This window comes from Trachinotus anak, unplaced genomic scaffold (assembly GCF_046630095.1).
Source record: "Trachinotus anak isolate AG129_WGS33_773 ecotype Australia unplaced genomic scaffold, CSIRO_AGI_Tana_v1 ptg000020l, whole genome shotgun sequence".
Lineage (NCBI taxonomy): Eukaryota > Metazoa > Chordata > Actinopteri > Carangiformes > Carangidae > Trachinotus > Trachinotus anak.
Genome location: NW_027273871.1, coordinates 1,902,704 through 1,929,171, shown reverse-complemented (window position 1 = coordinate 1,929,171; position 26,468 = coordinate 1,902,704). Strand labels below are relative to the sequence as shown.

The window sequence follows — 26,468 nt, the reverse complement described above, 5'->3', positions numbered from 1 at the left end:
GTTGCCGTCTTCTTCCAGAACATGTGCCTCAAAGCAGTGACATGGTGTCACAGTGAGAGAGGAGCACAGAGCAAAAGAAGGGAAAGTGAAAAAAGCAAAGAGAGGGAGGAAAAGAAAGACAGGAAGAGATGGAGAAAGAGAAAGGCAGAGAGAGAAAGAACTTGGTCAACTTGTCATCCATTATAGATCAGCTATTATTCATTCAGGCCCATCCCGCCTTGTGGCCAGAAAACCCACTGCGCAGTATTTTAGGATCCAGAGGAGCAGCTCTGCTGCTGACAGTGAAGTGTACTGACACATCATGATGATGACAAGTGCTGAGAAACTTTAAAAGCAAGAATTTAAAGAATAAAGGTGATTTTGCTGTGATGGATCCTTCACTGTGGCATGTCTTGACAATGATGCATAGAAACTTTTATTATATGAATATTATAGATTTTTAGTCAAATTTTATCCTCATGAACTCTGATTCTCCCCATAAACTGTCAATAAATGTCACATATATTTTGTGTCCGCTTAGTAGTAAATTCCCCAAACCGCAGCCTGACTTAATACGCAGTATCTTTGGAAACTTTAAGATCTTGCCACAACATAACAGCTTCAAAAGGTCAGAGGAGAGAGTTGGTGATAATGTTGCTTTGTAACCTGAATAGCTGTTGAGGGAGAGCAAAGTGCAACAGACTTGTGATCTTTAAATTACAACTTTATTCATCTCATGTTTAGGTTTCTATGATCCTTGTCATCCTGTTCCTCAGTTTCTTCTTCTTTTCTCTTCTTTTTTTATATTTGTCCTCAACCTCCTGTACAGATATACACATTCATACTGAGACGTGCACTGAGACCTCTGACAGGTATTCATACACTGTATGAACCATTGTTCATTTTATACACATGCACAAGCAAACACATTTCTCACTGTCCTGCTCTCAGCTTTGTTACAATGCATTTTTTCAAATAATCCAATCATCTTTTAAATCATTTTTTTTAGCTTTGCATGAGAAATACTTTATACATAAATGTATCTCACAAAAATGGGGTGTATAGTTTTCACGGGACAGATTTTCCACCCTACTGTGACGTCACATGAGGACCTACAAGATCTGATTACGCCTCTCACATTACATTCAGACCTTACACTGGAGAACAGGCGTTAGACATATGCAGTGTGGGTTTAATGGAAGACATTATGCTTAGGTATAAAACAACACTGCAGTGGCCAAGAATGTAAAGGATGTCTGCATCGCACCTACGCTACTCCACATTGGTTTTTTTAGGCTTTCTGTGTTAATGTGTTAAAAGACGATGCAACATTAAAAGCTTCTTTTTCAAAACATAAAGTAAACATCCACATGTAGAGACAGCAGTATAAAAAAAGCTTGTGAGCTCACCTGGTCAAGACTGGTCTCAAAGTAAAGTGAGCTGGGAAACATTTTCCAAAAAAACAAAATTAAATGTCTAAAAATATTTAGTTAAGAATTTGATTCTATTCCGTTTTCTATTTGAAATATCCCTAAAATTCAAATGTGGCACCTCCATGTCATTCTCAGTAGATCAGCAGAGCTCAGTATAGCAAAAGTGCAAAAACTAGAGACTCAAAAATGAAAAGATTACGACATAAACCTGATTATTTAGCAAATTAAGTAATGAGAAGCCAGATTCAACCTGCTTTTCAAAAACCAGATTCATGTAAACTCTTTTAGGAGGATTTTGTTCAGAAGTTTGTACCTTTTGCACGACAAAGACCCCAGGCAAAGAAAGTGTTGCTCTGGTAGCAGTGCAGCAGGTTGGTGGGGAAGTAATTTGATTACTGACCAGTTTACTTCACATAGACTTTGTTTTGTTGTTGTTGTTGTTGTTGTTGTTGTTGTTGTTGCTGTTGTTGCTGCTGCTGCTGCTGCTGTTTTGAGATGAGACTGAGTTCATGTGAACACATCATCTGATTACTTGGCTCAGAGCTGATTCTTCACAGTAACCTGGTTTCTTTTGTGCATGTAAATGTAGTCAGTGAGCAGGAGTCAGTCCTGTCAGCAGGCGGGTGTGATTCAGTGCTCTAGGGTGTCAGTTTGAATAGATGCACCAGAGTTTCCCAAATTCAATGATTCTGGATTGTTATTCTGTCAAGTAGTTTTCATTCAAGCAGTCTAATGAGGGTCAGATTTACACCAGAGCCGACAGGTGACTGCAGTTAATTACATGGAAGGTCAGAAAACAGAGCTGGTTTTGAGGACAGACACACACACACACACACACACAGGAATGCCTGCATACTCAAACATGACACATGGGTGCAGATGCATTTTTCCCACACATGGACTGAACATTTCCCAGAGCCCCCTTCCCAGCCTCTTGTCACTGTTCAGGTTGTTCCATTATGGCCGTCTGACCAGATGCCACTAAAACCCAACAAACAAATGGTTTAACCTCAGGAGACCTCAGGAGAAACAAGAGAAAACACTCTGCGCTCCTGAACTCATGTCAGATTTGGTCTCATCACGGGAGTTGTTACAGAAAAGCTGCACTTGAATTTGAAGCTGTGGGGGTGTCCTATGGTTGCTTTTTACAAAAAGAAAAGGTCTCTGCTTTTTGGCAGTTCAGTCCAACATTTTCAGGTCTTTTCTTTGTCATCTTTTTTGTTTCCTGCAGGAGGTGGAATGATTCCTGTTTATTACAACTAGGTCTTTTTTTTTTTTTTCTTTTTTTTTTAGTCCATCACGTATATTGGTTATCATGATAACGTGTGCATAGCAGAAACTTTAGTAGTAATCCCTGATTTTATAGAAAACTGAGGGCAGACAGCTACAGTACAGTAAGTACAGTAGGTCAAAGTTGATGTGGAGTTGAACAAACCTGAGGCTCTGTCAAACAATATTTTTAGAGATGGGTCCATGTCTTAAAGTCTCAGCAAATTATGGTTTGTTTACTACCTCCAGCAGTAACTAGTGTTGTTTCTAAGGGCAAGGGGAATGTCATGAGTTACCTCAGTATATTATCATGTGGGGTTACATATGTAAGCTTACATGAAATAATACCTGTTCTAGTCTGGAGCATCCACTGAGTGGGAACCAGGGTGCTACTACACCTATTATATGTCATATAGCACAGAAACTAGTTCTCACAGACCATAATCCAGCCCTCAGAATAATGTGCTCTGTCCTGCTCTTTATGTGGCGAGGTTTACACTGCGGCAAATCCTGCCAAACTTGCATGAGTGTTACATTTACTAAATATATTATTCCTCATCATCTGATCCTATTTCATGTAAAAGTGAAGCATACTGTTAGAAAATAAATATATAAAAGCAATAATTTACACAAGGATAGTAAGCTTTCAAACCATACAAGGGTTATCTTAGAACAAATGACATTTCAATTACATTTACAATACTGCTCTATAATACTAAGGCTAACAAGCTCCACCCTACAATTCAAACACAATGTTGCCTCTTTATTTCCATGCAGCTTTAACTTCAGTCTTTTAGCATTATATCACGTAAGTAGCCATTATGTGCACACTTGAGACCCCTTTTACAAAATCTTAGTTTGGAACAAATCAGCTGAAAAGATAAAAACAACAGAGCTTTGAGCCAACCACCAGAGTATCAGAGTTAGCATTAGCTTACAGTATGCTAGACAGCTAGATATTTATTTTACTTGTGTTTAAATCTTTGACACTTTGTTTAAAAAGTTACTGCAGATTTTGGATGGTGAATCTCTCCTGTTTACTGTAAACTGCACATGTGCAGTGCAAGAACAGAGGGCTTCACAGGCAACGATAATGAAGGGGAGCCGACAGGAATTACAGCTCGACAACAAAAAGTTTAATTATCCTTTGAGATGAGATGACATTGACCGTATGTTTTTAGTTTATGCATCATATTCTCTACATTTTTTTGCCTGGCCCTATCTGCTTGTGCACATTTGTGTTGGTCCTTGTGTGTGTAGTTGTTTATGTGTGTACGTGGTTTGTCTGCCCCTCCCAGCTGAGAGGCATTGTTGTTAATTACTTAGTTGTCCAATGTTGTTAGGGCGATCCCAAGGCCTTATGGGATGGGATGTAAATACCAGCTGAACACAGCAGGAAGTTTGTGTGCCTGCACTTGTGTTGCGATGTGTGTGCACATGCATGAGTGTGTCCACAGTGTTATGCACATTTTGCAAAGTCAGAATGTAATCGCTGTGTATGTTTTGTAAAGGCCAACCAGAGAGAGACAGATAATACAGAGCACTACAGGTAAGAAATCCCTGTGCTGTGAATACATTGAGCAGAGAAATCTATGGAGTTAAAGAAGTGGACAAAATGGCTTCAAAATCCAATTTCCCAAACCTGCTCTACATTCAGCAGGGAATGCTTTTTCCTGAATGCAGCATAACTTAGATTTTTTTTGAGAGGACATTCGACTGGCCCTCACTTCTATTATTTTTCTTCTATTTCTACCTGCCTCTCAGCACATGCATCACACTGTACATTTATGGAACAAGCAGAGGTCAGATAGGATAGAGAATCAAATATTAATATGCTGACCGTGTGTGTGTGTGTTTATTTAGATACACAATGAAGAATTTATTCATGTCGGCTCTTAGATCTCTGTGTTTCAGAATATGACAATGTCTATGTCTAAGTCTGTGCATGTTAGCAAATATATTTCTGGTAGAGTGTGTGTGTGTGCACGCGTGCATGTGTTCCCTTACTCTCAGCTCTGCAAGTGCTCATTTATGGTTTTCCAAACGTTTGTTTTTTTAATCTACTTCACTTCAAAGGGGCACATGGAGAGCTGGGGGCCTTCTTCCATATGGGCTCTAATTGAAGAAAGACAGATAAACAGATAAAGGGAGAGAGAAAGAAATGTGGTGTGTGTGTGTGTGTGGAGTTTGTGTGTTTGTGTGCATATATAAGGGGTGGGGGAGGTGCCGGTGTACAGTTTACCTCAGTGCAGTGAGACACTTTACCATTATGCAAAACCCTGCAGCAGAGAATAATTGTAACAACCCTCAGTGTGTGTGTGTGTGTGTTTGTGTGTGTGTGTGTGTGTTTGTCTTCAGGCCTGTCATAAGCTGGCAGTAGAAAGTGGCATTTGTAAAATGCATAAGCACACACATAAACACACACAGACTCATGCTCCTGGCATTGCCCACCAGCTCTCTGCTAGTTGGAGGGAAAATGTCAAGCAGCTTTCTCTCTCTTTCCATCTCTGTCACGCTCATACACTCACATACACATATACACAAACATCTACATTAGCTTTTGTTCTCCGAGGCTTTTCACTCTTTTCTGTAAACTGGATATTGTTTTGAAATTTTGCAATGATACCCAAGTTTCAGTATGAAAACTCAACTCTTTTTTTAGGCGCTCTACTTTGAGAAATATTAGACTGTTTTGTATTTAACACAATAAGCCGAACTCCTCAAATAAATGTTTTTTGTAATAACCCAAAGCAGCAGTACAACTTCAAATTTATTTTTTCTCTGTTGTCCACACTAGAAGTGAAACTTCATTAACGATTTATTCAACTATTATTTTCTAAATGAATTGTTTTTTGCCATAAAATGTCAGAAAATAGTGAAAAATGTCAATTATAATTTCCCCAAGCCTAAGGCAACATAGACAAATTGCTTGTTTTGTCCAACCAGCTGTAGAAAAACCCAGAAGACTTCTGTTTACTGTTACCCATGACATTAGGAACAAATCCTTGCTTCTGAGAAACCAAAACCAAATAATATTTGGCATGTTTGCTTAGAAAATAACTGAAACGTGCTTAATCAATTGTCAAAAGAGTTGGCAATTAATCTTCCATTGACCAACTAATTGATGAGTCAACTAATCGTACACTAAGCTCTTCCAGAGTGGTTCAATAGGCCTCTTGTTTCAGTTTGGAAAAGGAATAGAAGCATTAAAATTTGATGATGGTGCCTGGTTACTGGCTGTATGGCAGTAAAGTTAAAAAAGAAAACTTTCTGACGCCTCGAACCTTCTGTCATCACTCCTTTTAAATGTCAGTACAGCTGATTACACGGCACAGCTGCTGTCAATCATTAAATAGGGATTTGATTCATTCCTGGTAGTTAACAGGTAACACAGGTGATCATGGAGAGCAGGAGAGGGCGGAAGAGGTTAAACCAGCTGAGGCTGTGATGCAGTGTTTGCCAATTCAGACTTGGGGGGGGGGGGGGGAGTGGAAACAGAGTGAAGAGAGGGGTCAGGGGAAGGTGGTAGAAAATGGGTGAAAAATTGAGAGGATTATGTAGTGAAGGTGAAGGTGGACTGAGTGGACGGACATACTGAGTTGGGGAGGATGGAGTTGGAGATATGTATTTATAATTCATTTCCAGCTGGTGTGTGCATTAGTGTGTGAGTGTGTGCTTTTGGTGTGATGTACAATGTGTGTGTGCTTTGGATGGTGTGTGTGGTAGTGTGTGGGTATGGCGTGTAGTTGTTAGACTTCAGCGTAGTGATGTGTTTATTCAGGTGCCTGTGAATGCATGTTTTTGTGTTTCTGTGGGCTTTTTTTTTTTTTTTTTTTTTTGAGGGTGCACACTTGTGTGTTTGTGTACAACATGTGTGGCCTTGAAGAAGAAAATCAAAACCCTTCTGGAGTTTGCAATGAGCGCTGTTGCCCTGTGCTCAAAAAAAGATCAGGGACGCACAGCACTGTGGGTACACTCGCTTAGTTACTCGCCTCAGGTGAGGGAGAGAGTAGAGTCACACCATCTCCAACAAAATGGGTCAGTTTCATTCAACATCCCAAATCACGAAGATGATGTTATTTTGTTGAAGAGATTGTGTCCTTGAGAGTGTGTGTGTGCATGTGCATAAAAAAAGATGTAAATTTGTAATTTGTGGAATTAAAGAAAAAAAAAAGTCACTCTGAATTTAGCCCTTTAAGCAGCACTTCCTGTCATTATGTGGACAAATTAGACTTGGTAGACCCAGCCCAGCCATGACCCGACTCTAACCCTCACTTTAAAGAGTTGTTTCAGTCAGATCATACAAAATATTTTCTCACCTGCCCCTTGTGGGCCAGGCAGGTAGTTTTAGTTTTTCTTTTGCCAGAGCTTTGATATATCCATCTCAGAGACCTCTGCTGCCACACCAGCACAATGGAAGTCAAATCTCATTTCCTTTTGTGATGTTTAAAGCCCAGAAAAATGACAGCAGTGACATGCTTTTCCAGAAACAATGTTCCAGTGACCCTGAATAATCCACAGACCTCTCTGTGAACTCTTTTCATTCAAACTACTTTCTACCAAAACAAGTAGCGGCCATGAACTGAGAGCTAGTTCAGCCGACGGAAGAAGAGAAATCAAAAGCGGAGAGCAAGAGTAAGGGAGCATGAAAATGTGGATACGAGGCCAGGGAAGGTATGACCCTGAGAGTGAAAAGAAACAGGAAAAAATAAACAAAAAACACACACAGAAATTATGTTTCAGTTTTACCTGGGCAAGATAGCAGCTATACAAACTCACAACATTAAAATACAGCGTAAAACATAAAGCACCACATATATGATATGACAGCCATTTAAAGCACCAGTGTGTAGGATTTAGTGGTATCTAGCAATGAGGTTGTAGACTGTAATGAACTGGATACCCCTCCCCTCGCCCCTCACAGCATGCAAGAGAATCTACAGTGGCCTTCAGGTAACATAATGCTAAAGGTCCTCTCTAGAGCCAGTGTTTGGTTAATCAGTTTTTGGGCTACTGTAGAAACACGACTGCGCAAAATGGCGGGCTTCGTGGAATACGTCCGGCTCCCTGTGTACAAATAAAAGGCTCATTCATCCCTCTGAGTGATTCTTAGTTTCAGGCAATTATACACCAATGAAAACATGACTATGAATATTATCTTTCATTTCTCCCAAGATCCCCCTAAATCCTGCACACTGGTCCTTTAAGAGCAATTTTAAAAAAAAAAACAGCAAGTGGAAGGAACTAAACAGAGGAGAGTGCAAAGCTGAAAATAGAAAGATGGGGAGACTAAATGATGGTGGCTGAGTGTGAGAATATGAACTGTCAGGGCATCTCAAGCATAGCCTGAATTAAACTGATGCCGTGCCAGATCATCTCTGGTGTGCACCCATTCAGACGCTCCATCAGTGCGACACTAAGCTTTTAGCTCCACTGTGTCTTTATCGTTTCAAATCACTTAAACAAATCAAAAACAAGCCAAGAGGACTCTTCAGATCACAATCTTTGCTGACATTTTGCTTGACATTTTAGAGACTGAACAAACAGAGAAAATTATCATTTAATTTATAATTAAAAATGCTTTCTGCAGCTCGAAGAACAATGTCCACCTTAAAACTCCCACTGCTGTCTCTGTGAATCTATTCTCATCCCACAGAAAAACTAATGTTTGTTTTTTTTGTTTTTTGTTTTAAATCCCTCTGCCTGCAGAGAAGTTATTTATTTATAGTTATTTTTAGATATATCAGATTTCCAAACACATCCATGCCAATGTGCCTATGGATATTTCTATCTTTCCTCTACTCGGTGCAAAAATGTTAAAATGTAAAGCCACAGTTGAGATCAGCAGTAAAACCAAAAATGTAAAATTTTTTCCCAGTTTTGCACCCAGTGATCGCACTCACACGTGAGCTGGAAACCTTGATGTCACAGAGAGGGGTGAGACATGATAATGATCATCTTTCAAATTAAAAATAAAGTGGTTGTGAGAAAATGAAAAGAAAAAATCCTGTCAGGTAAAAAAATAAAATAAAATCTGCACACATGGTTAATTGCTGCATGAAATGGATTTGTTCGTGAGATTTTGTCGTTTTGTAAATGCTAAAAAAAAAAAAAAAAAAAAAAAATCAGATGCAGCAACAACATGAAGCTCAAAGTCCTTCTTCTGTGCTACCACCTCACAGCGGTGAAGTTAAGTACTATATTTAGTGATTCGGTGCCAAAGTGAGGATTGTCTGGAACACGGTGAGCATCTTGCACAACAGCAGAGAAGCCGATTGTACTGCAGGAGCGGTTTGAAAGGTTTCTGTGAATGTTTTGGGGTTAATGCTGCGACAGAGTCATCACTAGAATCCATTGTGTTGTAAGTGTGAATCTAAGCTGTACAGCTGCTGGCCTCTGCAGAGGAGCAGACTACAAACTTCTCACAGCCACTTTTTTCAATCCTGAAGTCACTGAGAAAATGTATCTGAGTATTTTATAGTCCAGAGTATACTGGAGTATTTTATACACACGATACAGTTTCAATGGAGTATCTCATTAAGTATTTAACAGGATCTTCAAAATGGGAGGGCAAACTGATTATCAAAATGAAGAGAAAGTTGAGAAATAAATAGGGCACAAACTTACAGGATGCACAAAGGCAACACAGGAGGATAAGTATAACAAACTGGAAAGCAGAAGAAGAGCAGGACCAGACATTTTCAGATGATTCTAACCTTCACAGAAGCCAAACAGCATGACTGATGGTGGAGTTTAACCAGCAACCTTCAGATTAGTTAGATCCGATGACTGATTGAGGGAGTTTAAGCGACATCCACTTTGCGCTTCATCCATCTCTCTTTAGTTGATGGAGGAAAGCTGTGACACCTCCTCCTGTTCTCCCCTCATACATCCTTCCTCTCCCTCCCACTGCCCTTCTCATGGTTCCTGATTGATGTCTCCTCAACGCCACTTCTCTGTCATTCCACCTGAATGTATTTTCCTCCAGTGGCGTGGTGGGAAAAATGTCAATGAGGAAAAAGTGGGCCGAAGGGGGGAAGTGTTACACTTTGCTGCACTAATATCATGCTAATGGTGTTGTGTGAGCGGTTGAACTGCTGTCAGTTGAAAGCTATTAGAGACAGTTCAGTTTGACAGTCTGGATGTAGATGGAGGGGGCTGATCCTGCAATTTCGTGCCAGCGCAGTATACTGTATGTAGTTGTGCTCTCAAGTCATTAATCACTTTGTTGCTGTAGGTCTCACATTTGTCAGCTGCTGGATAACTCATTTGGGAATGAAACTGATCACATCAAGTGCTGACAGTTGTATAGCGCTTAAAATCATTCTCCATGCGGAGCCTGTTTAATGAGAGAACTGATGCCGAGCTCCCCCTCTTGTTTGGGCCAATCAGGCTGAGAAATGCCAAATGCCAGCCTGTGATTGGCTCAGTCAAAGGCGAGTGTGCAGTAACAGCATGTTATCGGATAAAAAACAGCCCGGTGACAGATGATCCCTCGGACATTTCACTGCACTGAAATCGCTCACTTCACTTGTCATTCGGGATATTTGGATTTGCAACCCTTCATCTCGTTCGCCTTCTGCCTCCATCCTCTTTTCTCCACTCTTCTCTTGAATCTGTGCGTGTCTGATTTACAAGTGTAATCCCCGAGCATGACGGAAATATTTTGCTCTGAGAGCCTCAAAAAAAACAAATACTGTGGAAACAATGTGCAAGAGCACAGACAGTCATTGCTATGAAAGATTTATGAAATAATAAGTCCTGATGTACTTTTAACAGTCTTTGTAATAGAGACAGATGGGAAACTAAAGCAACAACAGGGAGGAGAGCGGAGGAGGGTGACAAAGGGTGATTCATACCTGCAGTGTAGAGAGCAGGGAATGATTTAGTCACAAGAGGAGGAAGAGAGATTTTCCTCGTGCTAGGGGAATTGGACAAACAGCTATTAAGAGAAGAACCAGCTCGCCCCTATACTGCACTTCCTTCTCCTTTTCTCATTGGCTTGTCGGACAGGCTCATTCCTCGCCGCTCTCCACTGAGGATACCCGCCAAAGAGCGTTCCAGATCCAGTGATTGCAAGACACAGGAGGGCAACCAACACCTCAGCCACAACTGCTGTGGAGTGTGTTGATGTACACGCACACACAGATGTTAAAACTGTACACACACACTCATACACACAACATCTCAGCAGACACAGATGTCTTCTGCCAGATCAGGGTCAGTCAGCTGTGAAATTCCTGTGATTGGTGTGTATTGGCTCCACTGGGGGTATGTGTTAGTGTGTGTATGCATGTCACTTTGCATCTACACTTATGCCTTGTGTGTATGCTTGTGTGCTGTTTGGAATAGCATCTCTTATATACACTAATTTTCAGTAAAATACTTGCAGAATTTTCACCCAGGTTTTATGTCCCCATTCGCCCAAGCATTATATTTTTTTGCTTTGCTTTGCTGATCACCACAATTTACAGAGGGTTCTCTTTTAACACTAGCAGCTCAGACACTCAGATAATACTTCTGGTAATAAAAAGTGAAAAGAAAAATTATGAAGAAGACAACTACTTTGAGCTTTCTTTGCACTGCAAATGGTGCATCCAACATTTTCACCTGGACTTTATCCTTTGTTGTTTTTACCTATTTTACTGTCAACATAATGCTCCCAACTACAGTGAGCACTGTGCATTGCCGTGTTCTCTTTGATGCCTGAGGAGGAGGTGCCACACCACCTCATCGAAGTTGGAACATGGCCCTTGTTTCTCATCGACACACGTCACCCTGTCGGTCTGTGTGATCTTGAGGCAGGACGAGACGGAGAGCAGGAGCAGCAGCACTGTACGCCTGCTGACATCTCTCCTCCACTAATAGGCAGGAGTTAAATAGGGAAAGCTGTGACCTGCATCATCTGATTATGCATGTGCAGAGTGAGTGAGTGTGTGTGTGTGTGTGTGTGTGTGTGTGTGTGTGTGTGTGTGTGTGTGTGTGTGTGTATTATGGGAGGGAGGGGTGGGCAAAGTTTTTCTGGGTATAATTAGAGCTTGATTAGTGTTGAGATAAGCTTAGCCTTTCAAATGACCCAATTACTGCATGCAAAGAGGGTAGAGGTTATTTTTGCGTTTTCTCTCTCAGTGTCTCTGCCTCTGTCTCCATCCCATGCATGCACACAGACAGACAGACAGACACACACACACACACACACACACACACACACATATATGCACTCACCCTTATCCGAGTAGAGTGTGTGTATTTTTTAATGGGCCAGTATGTTGTGTGCAGAACAGATGTCACAACGCCATCCCAGGGACTGAGGCGGCCGCGACAGAGAATCAGACCACTGAGGGTGTCAGGCAGTGGAAAATAGACCACACAGGACCAGCGCTAATTATAAGATACCTAGATACCCTGAAAAATAGCTTTCAAGCAGTCCGTCTCGGATTTGTTAAACAGCCGAGGTACCACTTAAAGTGCCTCATGATAATGAACATTGATTTTTCTTTCAACTTTAAGCACTCTGCTTCCCTGCTGGGCAAAGGTAGACAACACTGCTGTGCTGGAGATCCTGAGGTTAAAGCGTCTTCAGTTTCTTATTATTATACAAAATTAAAAGGACTAAAACTGGTGGATTTGCATGTTTTTGTGCATTAATAACAGCCATTTTTCACACTGTGCCACACTGAACATTTTTCGACTCCACTCTGATGGCAGTGAGTGATGTAAATGCTTCTGTGTGAACATTAGTTTGGTTGACACTGGTCGTGCATCACAGTTAGCACTTTTTTGACATTTATTTGACACTGCATATTTGAAAGCAAGGACAGTTCTGAAAACTGAAATTGGGGGTATGTTCAAGGACACGTCAATTTTGACCGTTTGAGAGTCAGCAGGTGAAAATGTTTGTGTTCAGTAATTTAAACCGTAGCCTAGAGATAGACGACAAACAAACATGGATGTTGTTAAGAATGGGTAACATCAGGCTGGTTTCTCTTTGGCGAGCAACACTATTTGCTTAAGAAAATTAAGGACACTCTAATAATATAATATTAATATTTGGATTTTAAAGTCTCTGAACTGTAATTTTCATAGTGGAGAGAAACCTCATCTGTCTGGAGCTTCCAATCCAATCAGAACTTATGGTTTGTCTTTTCTATTGGCCATTACAGCCCGATACCATGTCTTTAAATTGCTTGTTTTGACAAATGGTCCAAAATATAAAAGCTGGAACCAGTTTCTGTCATTTATGCTTTAAACATTATTAAGCCATTCATCAAAATATTAATTGTCAAAATTGTTGCTGTTTAATTTCTGTCGACTTACTGATTAATGGTTTCAACACTAATACACACAATTTATAGTAAATGAGAAAACATTTCTTCTCAGCGAGGTCTCCATTCATTTAACTGCTTCACTTGAGTAAAGCAAAAACAATGGTAGGGCTTGTCCCAGGCTGCACAGTGAGACACGGACAGGTACTCTCATAGATTTGGATGTGTAAACTCTTGTTGGGTCTGCACTATTTTTGTTTTTTAAGCCAAATCCCAAAGGCATTACAACCCCAACAGGACCAAGGATCAGAACAAGGATATAGCTACTATCACGCCTGTTGAGACTGTCACTCCCATTCTGTCCGGTCAGCCAGTCATTGGCTTGTGAGCTTAGTTTGAATCCTTTTGTTTGGGGTCACAGAAGTGAGACTTTAAATAAAAGAAACTTTCAACACTACAAAACAGTAATTCCTAGGCCACAGTGAATCAGCGGAGCAGAGCCAGCTGTATTGACCTGATTTGTCTCCAATATTAAGATGGATGTAATGGTTATGTACTATATTACATGAGAGGGGAGGATTATATAGCGCAGAGATATTTCAGCTGTGTCTTTGAGGCAATGACGCCATTTAAATCTCTCATTAACTCTGCCGGAGATTTATCACCATTTGAATGAGCAACAGCTAAATGATCTTTGGGATTATGCTAAACTAAATCAACCACCAACAAGAGAGGAGCAGCATCTATATTGAGCGTCTGAGCTATCCGGCTGTCCCTCCTGCACCCATGTCTCACTCTCTGCCCCCTCGCCACTTTTACACATCCAGTTCGTATTTCTCTCTCCTTTCACCCTCTGGTTGGCTCTTGCTTTTTAATTTTTTCTGGTTAAATTCTGACACTGCTGCTTAATTAGGGTTAATTGTCTGTCTGTGTCCGTGTGTGGGTGTATGCGCGTGCGACATGCATGCTCGTGTGTGTGTGTGTGTGTGTGTGTGTGTGTGTGTGTATGCACCCGGATGCACGAGAGAATACAGGCGTTTCACTGTGACTAAATGTTTTCTCTCTGCAAGTGCGTTATGTGTAATCAATTTACAAGTGTTTATCTGACTCACCTCGCAGGTCACAGAACTAGTTGGCAAATCATCGGAAGTTGCAGTCATGTTCTGTGCAGAGCAGACAGACATTTAAACACCTACCTATATAATGGTCTTCACTTCACAGTAGATCCCTGTCATCCCCATCATCTCATCCTTTTTTTAGCCACAGTCTCACTTGCTCTGCTCCCTCTCCCTCCTACACCACCATGCTGTGCCTCTCTCCCCCTGCCTCTGCTTTCATGTTTTAAGAGCTCCTCATTCGCTTTGAGTACGATATTGCCCATTCCTCCCCTCTCTGACTCCTCTCCTCTCTTTTCCCTCCTTCTCTTTCATTCCCTGCTACGTTACTTTCTCCTTGTGTTCGGCACAGTGAGTGGCGGGTGTCTCCCCCACATGCCAGGTTGTAGTTGTGAGGCAGTTGTGACAATGGCCTGACAAGCAGCATGTGTATGTGCCTGTGTGTGTATTTCTTGTTTCTTTTCTGCGGGTGTTGTTGTGAGGACATTTTGACTGGTGTGAAGGGATGGCGGAGAGACGGAGGAGGGAGACAGCTCTTGTAATTGAACCCCGACTGTGTGTGATGAAGCTTTCAGCAAATATCTAACCCGGGAAGCTAAGATGAGAATTTAGACAAAACAACCAGCGGGAAACGGACACAGACACAGTGAGAGCAAGAGAGAGAGAGGGAGAGAGTTTTGATTAAAAAGGCATCACTTGCTGAAAAGGACAATTACAGGCTAAAGTGAAAGCCACACATGTAAACTAACCCCGAGGACAAAAGGACATCATCGCGCATAATTATGATCCAATCAAGCTGAAATTTGAATAGAAAACATCTTTGACTGAACAGTGCCCCATCACTTTTTGAAGAGCTAGAATGAACATGATATGGTCAGAAATATGAGGACACCTCTCTCCATATAATATAGTGTTCTTTTGTTCTGGGGCTGTTTTGTCTGGTTTGGATGAGACCCCTGCATTTCCAGTACGGGACTTTTCACTGAAGGAGATAAAAACTAAAATGAAATTTCCATTTTTCACAAAAAAGGTAAAACAGTTTTTGGACACATTTGTGGTACAAACATGTCTTTAGGTATCATTAGTAATTTAAGTTTGGGAGGAGCCACTGTGCTATCATGCCTGTATTTCACTCGGAGTGTGAAAGCTAGTTAGCAGAGCTTTCTAACATTAGCACTGATTCCCACTAGACTTTTCTTTTGGTTCATGTTATTTCAACACCTGCTGAGTCATCAGCAGCTCTCACACACTCACTCAGTGTTGTGTTTGTCCTGCATTAACGAGAGGAGAAGGTGTAGCTGGCATTAGCTGTCTCTCCTTCATAGGTCCAGTTGTGATGACGGCACAGAGCCAGACTGAAAACTCACAGCAACGAGTTTGCTCTGTAACCTCAGTACTCCATGTGTTACTCCATGATTCAAATGACAACACAGAGTCACTAACGTGTCAGGAACAGTCCTGGAGTAACACACAGTGTTCACTGGTGAGAGCAAAACACAGCAGCTAACAACAACAACAACAACAGCCCCGCAGCTGGTTAACTGCTTCTGTGGCTGTTGGAAGTCTAGTGACATTATGAACTATTTGTAGCACCGCCTTCACAGATATCCAAACAGTCAAACTACATTACCATCATCATAAGTAGAAAAGACTAATGCAAGGGTGGAATAATAGCAGAAACAAGACTAAATGAATACCAAGGATATATGGTATATTACTGATTTCTTGAAAAAGAAAAAAAAAACAGTTTGAGGAAGGCCGTTTCAACTTGACAATGCCCTAATACACAAGGGCAATCCATAAAGAAATGGGTTTGCTGTAGAGGAACTTGACTGGCCTGCACGGAGACCTGACCTCTGACCTCAGCCCCATCCAACATCATTGGAATGAATCAGTAATACAAATTCCTGAAAAGTCTTGTGAAAAGCTTTCCCAGAGGAGTGGAGGCTGTTATAGCAGCAGATTGTTTTTTTAAGTTTTTTGGGGCATTTTAAGCCTTTCAAAATTGAGGGAGAGAGGGCTGCAACAAAAGGTCTAAATCCACCGTTAGCGGCTTAACCACTGAGCTGTGGAGATGACCCATAGTGGCAAATTAAAGTTACATGCTATAATGTTTGGGTGTCCACATACTTATGTACTGTAATTATATATTCATAGGTGTACATGTGTGCATATATTATTATATGTCTATTGTGTTCCTTTGATTGATCCCTTTTTTGCTTTTCCCATGGATAAGAAATCAAATTTACAAATGATGAAGCACAACCAAACACAAGACAATGAAGCAGCAGTCCACACAAAGCTCTCCCTCATTGTTCAACAGAGCACCTGGATGGCAAAAATAGGTAAAATATTTTAGTCTGAATGTGTTAGTTATCAAATGAGCTTCACCAGAGATGCAAGCCAGAAATCACTTTTATGGAAACTAACTCAGACTCATTTTCCTATTTAGCTGCAGTACATGGGGAAACGCGTCATGAAGAATCACTGGTGAAAAGGGTTTTTATGTACCTTGACGCTTCTAACTAGGAGTTGTTACAAGTTTGAGGCTTGGCTTAATGCCAGCTTGATGCTTCAGCTAATTGCTGATTTGCAATTAGTTATCTATTTATGTATTCCAGGCTGCGCTAGAGCTGCGGAGCTGAAGGCAGTCAGAAATCTGCAGGAGTAAATCCAAGGATATGCTGACTTGGAGTTAAGATGTTTGAAATTGGCTTCCAAGAGTTTTTTGTTGATGTAGGATTGGAGATTTTCCCTCGCTGGCGCTGAAAACAATATATACAAAACTGCTCATGCATGATCTGAATACTTATACAATTGAAACATTGAATCTTGAACCTGTTTTCTCCTTTGCAGCCTCACTATCAAAAGCAGAATAATACTATCAGTGAACAGAGATAACTCCATATTCTACGAGGCCAATGATAAACAAGTAAAACGTCTGAACAACTGAAAAAAGGAGATTTACTGCCCCCAGTGTCTGAGCCATATGGCAGTCTGCAGCTTTTCTATCTAGTATCGTCACTTCCATCTCTCAATCTGTAAACTTTGAACACCCACAGTTCGTCTGCAAGTAGAGATGTACAAAAATCTGCACACAATTTTCTCAGATGGGCTCAAAGAACACACCCACAGACTTCATTTTTTGTTCCAAACACATATGTCCAAATTATATTGTGCATTAAATAGCAGAAGGATAAAGGATATAATTGGAAATAACGAAAGGTACAAAGGGGATGAAGAAGGAAGTCATAAAGTGATGATGAGGAAAATACAAAAAGACATAAAAAAATGAGTAAAGACTGCAGGGGTAAACAGAAGGCAACGAGGAAGCAGAAGCAATTGGAAATGCAAACTAACACTAGAAGCAATATCACAAGTACATGTCAAGCAGACTTGTGCTGAAGACCGTTTGAAGGTAAAATAAATTAATGGGACCAATGGGAACATCCCACTGTTGAGTTTAACACTGTTAGCTTACACTAAGAACCGAGAACACACACACACACACACACACACACACACACACACACACACACACACACACACATACACACACACCAGTGATTTGTGATTCATTTGAGGTTTGAACAAATAAAACTGTGATGATGTTTCTTGTTCTTTGTGGAAACCTTTCTGCTCACATGCAGAGAGTACTTTACCAACATACAGAGATTTGAAGATGCACAACAAAGAACTAAATGTCACTGTCAGGTCATTTTTTATAATACAATTTTAAAGCATAAAGTAAAAATTGAGGAAAAAGGATAAAACAAGCCTCTTTAAAGCCAAAAAAGTACAGCTCCGTCAAATGCTTCAAGTGATTCTCACTAATACGCACAGTCACAGATACATATAGACATGCACTTACACACTCAGACACACAACGTAGCGAATAGCAGGTTTATACCTAATTAACAGACACAGCAGGCGGGGCAGAGCAGAGCACGAAGATAAGCTGCGGAGGAAGGAAAATGTAAACGTTGTGGAGAAAGGAGGCAGAGAAGCATGAAGCAAAGGGCAACACAGATGGACAGATAAAGCAGAGGAGTAGAGAAGAGGAGGAAAGAACAGAGATACAGAGATCAAATAATTTCTGATGCCGCAGGGGACTGAATACACACTGCATGTTACAGCTTATAGTAACAGTGTTTATACAATCAGGCCAATAGGAAGATTGAGAAAAATAATTGTGAGAAACACATAATATTTAAATGAAATGAAGAGGATGGGGCAAGAAGGAGAAAAGGGTTACTCAGGTGATGGCATCTTCAGCATGTGCATTAATTATAAATGTGACTTGATCACTGTTTAATATTAACTGTTTGACCCTCCTCCAACCCAACAGTGCAAACACATGTCGTATTTTCAAACTGTTTGAACCCAAATATCTTGTCAAGCTGAAGGTAAATGTGTAGAAAATTGTGCTCCATTTCATTTTCCATTTGAGTTAACAGTTTAAATGTTTCACTAACACAGCTGCAAAGACTTGACAGCAGTGATAGATAAAGTATATATTTATCACAGTGTTGTTATATTTGTCAGTGTAAAGAATGCAGCTGGTTGAGGATTTAGGATTATCTAAAATTCACAAAACTGCACATTGTACATTATTATATCTAAAATAATAACTGTTAAAGAAGAAACAAATTTTGACTTTGATCTAAACAGCTAAGTAAGTAAACTAATAGTTGTCATCCTCGCAGCCGGGGCTCACGCATTCTTTTGGCCATGCATATGTTTTTGTGTGATGTGAAAATGCAAAATAAAGAGGATGCACAGAATTTAACATAAAACAGAACAGCCAGTTTCACAGAGCTTGAATTCATTATTATTATTATTATAAGCCTTGCTGTTTACACAGCAAAAACAATTTGACAGTTAATAAACAAATAATTGTGTTTGTGTGCTCAGTGCTTCCTTTAGCATTGTCTAATATTTTATCCTCATTATTTATTAAATTGCTGGACAAACTGAAGTATTGACCTGATGGTTCTAAGAGCCATGTTGCTAGCTTGTCTAAATATAACAAATAATCATTCCTTAAACATAAACTTTAATATCTCAAAGGAATTTTAAATCGAAAGCAACTGGACTTGGTTATTTGTCTAGGAAGACGTTTCACCTCTCATCCAAGAGGCTTCATCAGTTCTGGCTCGCACCTGACCTGGCTGGGACTGGTCAAACTGGAATTTAAAATTCCTTTGAGATACTATGACCTGGACAAATGAGAATATTCACAGGCATAAAGTTTAATACAGGTTCCAAAAAAAAATTATTTACAAGTGATCAAAAATGTTTTAATCATACATCATAAATATGTTTTTTTATATTTCATAAACATGATACACGATGTATATTATTAATGATTAAATAGTCGAAATTTACTTAAAATAATTAAGTAGTTGTTGCTTAAACATCCAAATCTGGAAATGTTATATTCATGAATTCATACAGAAGGAAAGGGAGGATAAAGAGGATTGTGGAGTATTGATTTGTTGTGGGTACCACAGGACAGCAGATGGGCTGCCATGATGACAGCCGTTTAAAAAAAGGTCAGCCTTGTCGAATACAACGGGCACTGCTCTTACAATATGTCTGAGATAAAATGTCACATTTATAGAGACACACACTAACAAGCACACACAAACACACATAGAGTGCGTTACCTGTGCAAACATGGTTACACAACAGCTATAGGGACACATGTGTACCACACAGGATAATACTGCTCTGTCCTCTGACATTTCAGAACATGTTGTTCTTTACAGAGCAGCAGTGTCATGGTCAACCAGACATCTGTCCATCACATCTGTCCATGTCAGCGATGTGCGCGCGCGCACACACACACACACACACACACACACACACAAAAGGTTGGACACGTTTCAGCGCACGAGGTTCATATTGTGTTATACGTCTCCTCTCTCTGTTCTGAAATTATTCCTTGGATCAGCATGTCTCTCCACCCTCATCCGTTTTTCCTTTACCCCCTTCTTTTTTCCCCCTGACCCCACAATACATCAAACACCAGAATGATCCAAGGCAAGAAAAAAAAAATCAAATAACTAAGGAGTGAGACATGGGGGATCAGAAAACAAAAAGTAATATCCACTTCACAGATATGCTGCAGATGATTCCCTCTTCATCCTCCACCTTCTCTCTCTCCCTCTATCCCTCTGTCTCCGTTTCCCTTATTGTGGGAATGTATTACAGGTGTGGTGCGTGTTCACTTGTAAGCAGGAGAAACATCGATTTTCTGTCGTCTTTAGAGGATAAGCAAAGGATATAACGCTGCGTGGTGCATGATACGATGTTCTGTGTGTGTGTGTGTGTGTGTGTGTGTGTGTGTGTGTGTGTGTGTGTGTTTGCTATATCGTTGAGATTGGTTCAAGAAACACATGAATAAAAATGTGCGTACCTCTGTGGCAATCATACTATGGCCAGAAAAAAAAAACAAGACCACACCACGCTCTGCTCCAAAAAGTGTTTGTGTACCTGAGAAGTGTTTTGTTTATGTGTGTTTGTGGTGGTGAGAGGGCCCCTCTTGGTGTTAAGGATTTTCAAGGTTTTTGCAAAATGTGTAAAAGTGATCCCCTGGGTTTAGATTTCAGGTTTTCAAACCATTTAAGATGAAGATAACAGTAAAGGGAAGGCAAGGTTAAGGGTAAACAGTTTGGGGATAATTGAAAAATATGTAGGAAGGATGGGCTCATGAAACAATACGTGAATGTTTGTGTGCGTACGTGTGTGTGTGTGTTTGTAAGAGATTTGTGTCAGCGTTGTAATTTGTCTGCACTGAACCATGCCTATTGTTGTCCTTGTAAACTGAGAGCAATGAGTGTTTCATTCAAGATGCGTCTGATAACAGAAGCTGTGCCGTATGAATTCAATTAATTCTGCTCGTCTCTCTCTCTCTCTCTCTCTCCTGCTCGCTGCCTTTCCCTCCATCTCTTTTTCATAGGTTACGGTGGGGTGGAGTTACTGTTGGTGCTGTGTGGCCTAGATCTCTCTCTGCCCTGCCCTCGCCACTGCATCTGCTACACTTCACCTAGCACCGTCTCCTGCCAGGCCCACAACTTCCACGCCGTGCCCGAGGGCATCCCCGCCCAGAGCGAGCGCGTCTTCCTGCAGAACAACAAGATCCAGAGGCTGCTCCGAGGCCACTTCTCACCCACTACCACCATGTTGTGGCTTTACTCCAACAACATCTCCTACATACAACCGTCCACCTTCCACGGCTTTGACCGCCTGGAGGAGCTCGACCTTGGGGACAACAAGCACCTGAAGGCCATTGCTTCGGACACCTTCCTGGGCCTGGGTCGGCTACACGCCCTGCACCTATACCACTGTGGCCTGATCAGCCTGCCTCCAGGGATCTTTGCAGGCCTCAATAATCTCCAGTATCTCTACCTACAGGTACATGGATAACAGCCACCTTTTATCTCTACTGTATAGTCCATCTGCAGCCGCAATCGCATTACGGTGTAATCTGTCCATCAGCTTGGCTCAGCACTTACTATCTATGAACTGGACACTGATCAAATGCTAGCTGTTATCCTGAGTGCAGGGAAAATACCACAAAGCCTCCCACACAGTAAGTAGCCCACAGTATAGGTTCAGTGGTCAGTCACTGTAGGAAAACAGTACAGGAATTGAAATCCAGGATTGATTATATGATTTCATTACTCACATGGTGGGTTTATGAGCAGAAATGGTTTTAATATATGGAAAGGATCTTTGATGCATAACATTGATGGGAAAATAAATTGATATTGACAATGAATGAGTGGGTTAGAGGTTACAGCTTTTCTGTATGTATTAGAACAAAAAATGTAAAAAACAGTCTGTTGTGAGCAGAGAACTGACAACCATTGGTTGCGTCCTCACCCTCGAACACACCATTTAAAAAGGAAAGGAAAATCATTTCTGACCTGTTTTACACTGTTTTTTATAACGATTGCACTGCTGTACAGAACATCCTGCATCAAAACATAACACCAACATTGAATTCCTTAGTGCAGCAATTTCTTGCACCTAATGTGCTTTCTAAATGTATTCTGCGTAATGAGACAAATCTATTCTTTGTGTTGCATAATTTATAATATATAATATTTCATTGGTTCCTTGTATGATGCCAGAACTGAGCTAAAAGCCATACATATTGTGACATCAATGTTACAATAGTGTTAATGTTTTTTTGAAAAAACAAATTAATTCAATTAAAATTATTTTCAAATGATTCATAAAATAATCAAAGTGATGTTCAATGCACCTCATTTTAAGCCGCTCTTCCAACTTTGCTTCCTTCCCCTACATCCTGACAGGACAACCAGTTAGAGTTCCTGGAGGACGACCTGTTCATCGACCTACTGAACCTCAGTCATCTCTTCCTGCATGGCAATCGACTATGGAGCCTTCGCCAGAACACTTTCCGTGGCCTGGGGGTCTTAGACCGCCTGCTTCTCCACCAGAACCGAATCCAGTGGGTTGACCGCCAGGCTTTCCATGACCTGCGCCGCCTCACCACCCTGTACCTGTTTAATAACTCCCTGACTGAGCTATCTGGTGCAAGTCTGACTCTACTGCCAGCCCTGGAGTACCTACGACTTAATGACAACCCCTGGGAGTGTGACTGCAAGGCCCTGTCGCTCTGGGATTGGCTGCGGAGGTTCAGAGGCTCCACCTCTACTCTGATGTGTGTTACACCACCAGAGTTGGCAGGGAAGGATCTGAAAACACTTAAGAAGGAGGAACTGCCCAGCTGCTTGTCAGGCGAGGGTCATGCACATGGGGCCCCAGGTGGGGATATGGATCATGGAGAGTCTTTGAACCACCTAAATCGCCACAGAAACCATCATAACCACCATCAGCGACCGTACTTGCCCCACGGGGACCAATACAGCTTGCCTTCACCCTCACCCCTGCCGCGGCCACCCAAAGGAGGCCGCAGAAACTGTACTCGCCGGGGCCGCAAGGCAAAAGGGGGGCTCAATGAGGTGCAGATACTACGGGAGGGGGGTGATAAAGACTATAATCCAGATGACGGTAAATATGACCTGTCTGCAACTGCAAGGAGGAAGAACAAGTGCACCCCCAGAACTTCTGTTGGCCCACCAAGTGGGGTCCAGAGAGCTAATAATAAAGCAGGGTCACACCTTGCAGATTATACTTTCTGTTTCTCATCAGCTCTGCTGCTGTCACTCATCTCTGTGATCCTGCGCTGAGAATGGAAATAGACACGTTTGTGTTGGTGATGCAACTCTATGATTCATCCTCCTGAAACACCCAGCCCTGGCTCTTTAAATAAGGCATGTGTGCATAACTGTGTGTGTACATGACTGTGTATAAAGAACATTATCAAATATCTACTGTCGAAGTATCCCTGAGGTATTATGGCAGGGATCTTTACGAGTCATAATCAAACCATGGAAGTCAGGGAAAACAATTTAGCCCATTGCTTTGATGATGTCACCAAGGGAAACAACAGGAAAACTTTGCGTTTGTCTCCGTGACATCAGTTACTTCACTGAATTTATGTACTTATAAAAACTGTACAGCAACAAGAAATAACAAGCCAATGATTCCTTCAAATAATAGCAAGAACAACACATAGTAAGGATCAAAACAGTTCAAGGCTCAGTCTTTGTGTTTAGCCCTCTTGACACAATAGTTCTCTCTTTGTGCACCCTCCGTCTGTTGCTCACGCTGAGACAAAGATATTCATATCTGTCGCACTTCTAACTCAACAGCACCTTAAGATTCAGAAACCAATTACTGCAGACACAAGTGGCAGTAAAATGCATCATCGTAAGGAGTTTCAACAGTAAAAACCATAATTACCATACTGTATGTCTACTAATAAAGTGGTTTTACTTCCATGTTTCACGGCAGGGTTAACCCACGTTAATGCACATTTGTATTCTTGGTTTTTAGTCTGAACTCCACTGGAGTTGTGACACATCTATAACAATTCTTCAGACTATTCATATTACAAAGGTGTCATTTGTCCTTGCCCTTACATCCCATCAACTTAAAAGCCATTCAGACATAACCAATCATTATATGAGCCAACTTGTCATAGTCAGTGTAAATGGGTGAGTGGGTGAACAAGTGAGGACTTCTGTGTTTCTGTTTGTACGAGTGTGTGTCCACTAAAGAAACCACTAAAGCCATGCGGGTAGATCGAAGCTAGATAGCAAGAGTGCCTAATGAGAGCCAGTGGCCAATGAGGACAAACTGTGGAGGTAAGAGACAGTTTCATTCACTCTTCGACCTCATTGGCTACAAAACAGAGGCCCCAACAAGCCTGAGAGGTCAACTTATGCTGGCCATGGAAAGCTGAGGCCCGAGCCTGGCTCACAAAACTTCTGATTCCCAGAAATCGTTATGCACTTTCCTCTCTAATGCTGTGGAGGTTAATGGAAAAAAAAATTACCCCTCAAGCAGAGATGATTCAATCCAAATAGTGACAGGAGGGTTTCAAATGCTGGAAAAAAAAGGCCCCACAATCAGGGAAGAGTACTGATGACCACCACAACACTGCAATATTTCTCCTGCAATGGTCTAATCAACAGCTGAAACTGGAAAACAAACAGTTCAGAATCTGTGATGATCATCGTCACAGGGCAAAGGGACTGAAAAAACTGCTACAGAACTTCTGTCTTTGTCCTCCCTTGTGTGTTTATTAGTGCGCTCCAAAACAGATGGACTTGACAATCTGTAAGCCCTGATTGGAGAGTTGGATTTTAATGCTGCTACATCTTGAGGACGGCGAATCCTGGAGTGCTTTGTGTGTCTCTGGATTCTACTTCAGAAAATAAAAGAGGAGCATTAAGGACAAAGAGGACTGTGGGAAGTGGAACATGGAACCGTGAACTGAAGAGGTTCAAGCACACACAGCCCCCAACAAATTCTGATCACCTTCACAGCCTTCCTGTCCCACTGAAAACTACTAACCCCCGTCAGTCGAGGGCTTTCAGCCCCCAGAGCAGAGATCACCTGATGCCGTCCAGGCTTTGACTTCAGACCTGAACTATTTCCTTCACTCAAAATTTCAAGTGCTCGATTACATGTACAGATACACACGGGCCATCCGGGTACCTTAACTAGCCAGTAACTAAAAGTCTCTTTATTTCTTATCGTATTACAAAAGTTATTAATTCTATTTTAAAACGAGCTACCCTCGTATGCAAAAGATGACCTAGCTAAGAAGCTAAAACCATAACATGCTGACAAAAAGCACAAAAGATGTATTAGTTTGGTCTGCTGGGCAACCTAAAAATACCTGATTTGGATGGGAATCTCAGAGCGGGGGCCACAGTGGTACCCTGCTTGTGTGCGTTTCCCGCTGAGCCCCGCCTTTTCATGTCTGACTCTTAATGACGGGGACGAACAGAGCCGTGCCACTGGTGTGATTCTCCTGACATGTAGGATTAGAGACCCCTACTGGTGAACTTGTCTGTGCTGCTGTGAACCCAGAGGTGATGTAAATTGTGTCTGTTTATTCTTGTGAGAATGACTTTTTTTGTAAAAAGAAAAAAGGAAAAAAAAAAAAAAAAAAAAAAGAGAAACTGACTCTCTGTTGTGTCTCAGTCGTTCCCTAAGTAAATAAACTGGGAGCTAGAGGCTGGAAGTTTATTTTTTATTTAATATGTTTATTATCATTATTTTTCTTCCATTCTATCTTTTTTGTTTTACCGACTCATTCAACATAAATGGTACACTGCACTGCCTGTCTCCTGCTCCTCCTTTCTTTCCCATCCTTCTATTCATTCCTCTGTATTTCCCTCCCCCTTCTCCTCACCTCCTCTCCTTCCTCCCTCCATGTCTGTCTGCTTATTATTTTCCCTCACTCTCTACGTTCTCTGCTCCCGTCTCCAACCCCCCCCTTGTTGTTCCCCCCTCTCCTATCTCCTTATTCTTTTCCTCTCCTCTCTTCCTTTGTGCAAGACAAAATGTTTTGTATGTGGTTATCAAGCAATGCCAGACTCAAAAGCTGTTTATAAATAACATTAAATGGAAAGTGTCCTCAAATGGCTGAGGTGGTCTGTGTTTGTTCGCCTCCCTCTGGTTTGTGCATATGCACATCTGTGTGTGCGCGAAAGTGTCGTACGTGTATGTGGTTAATAGACAGACGTCCAAATGAGCTCTGACTCTGACTGATAAGGCTCTGAAAGGAAAGAGAAATGGCCAAAAAGTAAAACAGGTAATGGAATAAGTACGTACATTCATCTACTGTAGGGAGAGAACCATGCCCACATTTAACCAGGATATATTTTGGCCTCCTTCATGTCCTAGTTTCATTCATACACTCAGCAGCCTCATATAAAATATGCATCAGGATGACTGTAAGCTCACAAACGCACGCACAAACTCACAAATGCACACACCTGTCGAGCTGTATT

General features: G+C 41.3%; 1 protein-coding gene across 1 annotated transcript in view; it reads left to right on the top strand.

Moving 5' to 3' along the window:
* The window catches only part of LOC139637594 (reticulon-4 receptor-like 1), an 87,323-nt gene extending 61,228 nt beyond the window's left edge, over positions 1-26,095 (top strand). Inside the window, exons 2-3 of the mRNA XM_071506414.1 lie at positions 21,026-21,480; positions 22,389-26,095. Of these exons, the coding sequence (XP_071362515.1) occupies positions 21,026-21,480; positions 22,389-23,288 (1,355 nt within the window). The 3' untranslated portion in view covers positions 23,289-26,095. The remainder of the gene's footprint in view (positions 1-21,025; positions 21,481-22,388) is intronic.
* Positions 26,096-26,468: the final 373 nt, after the last annotated feature.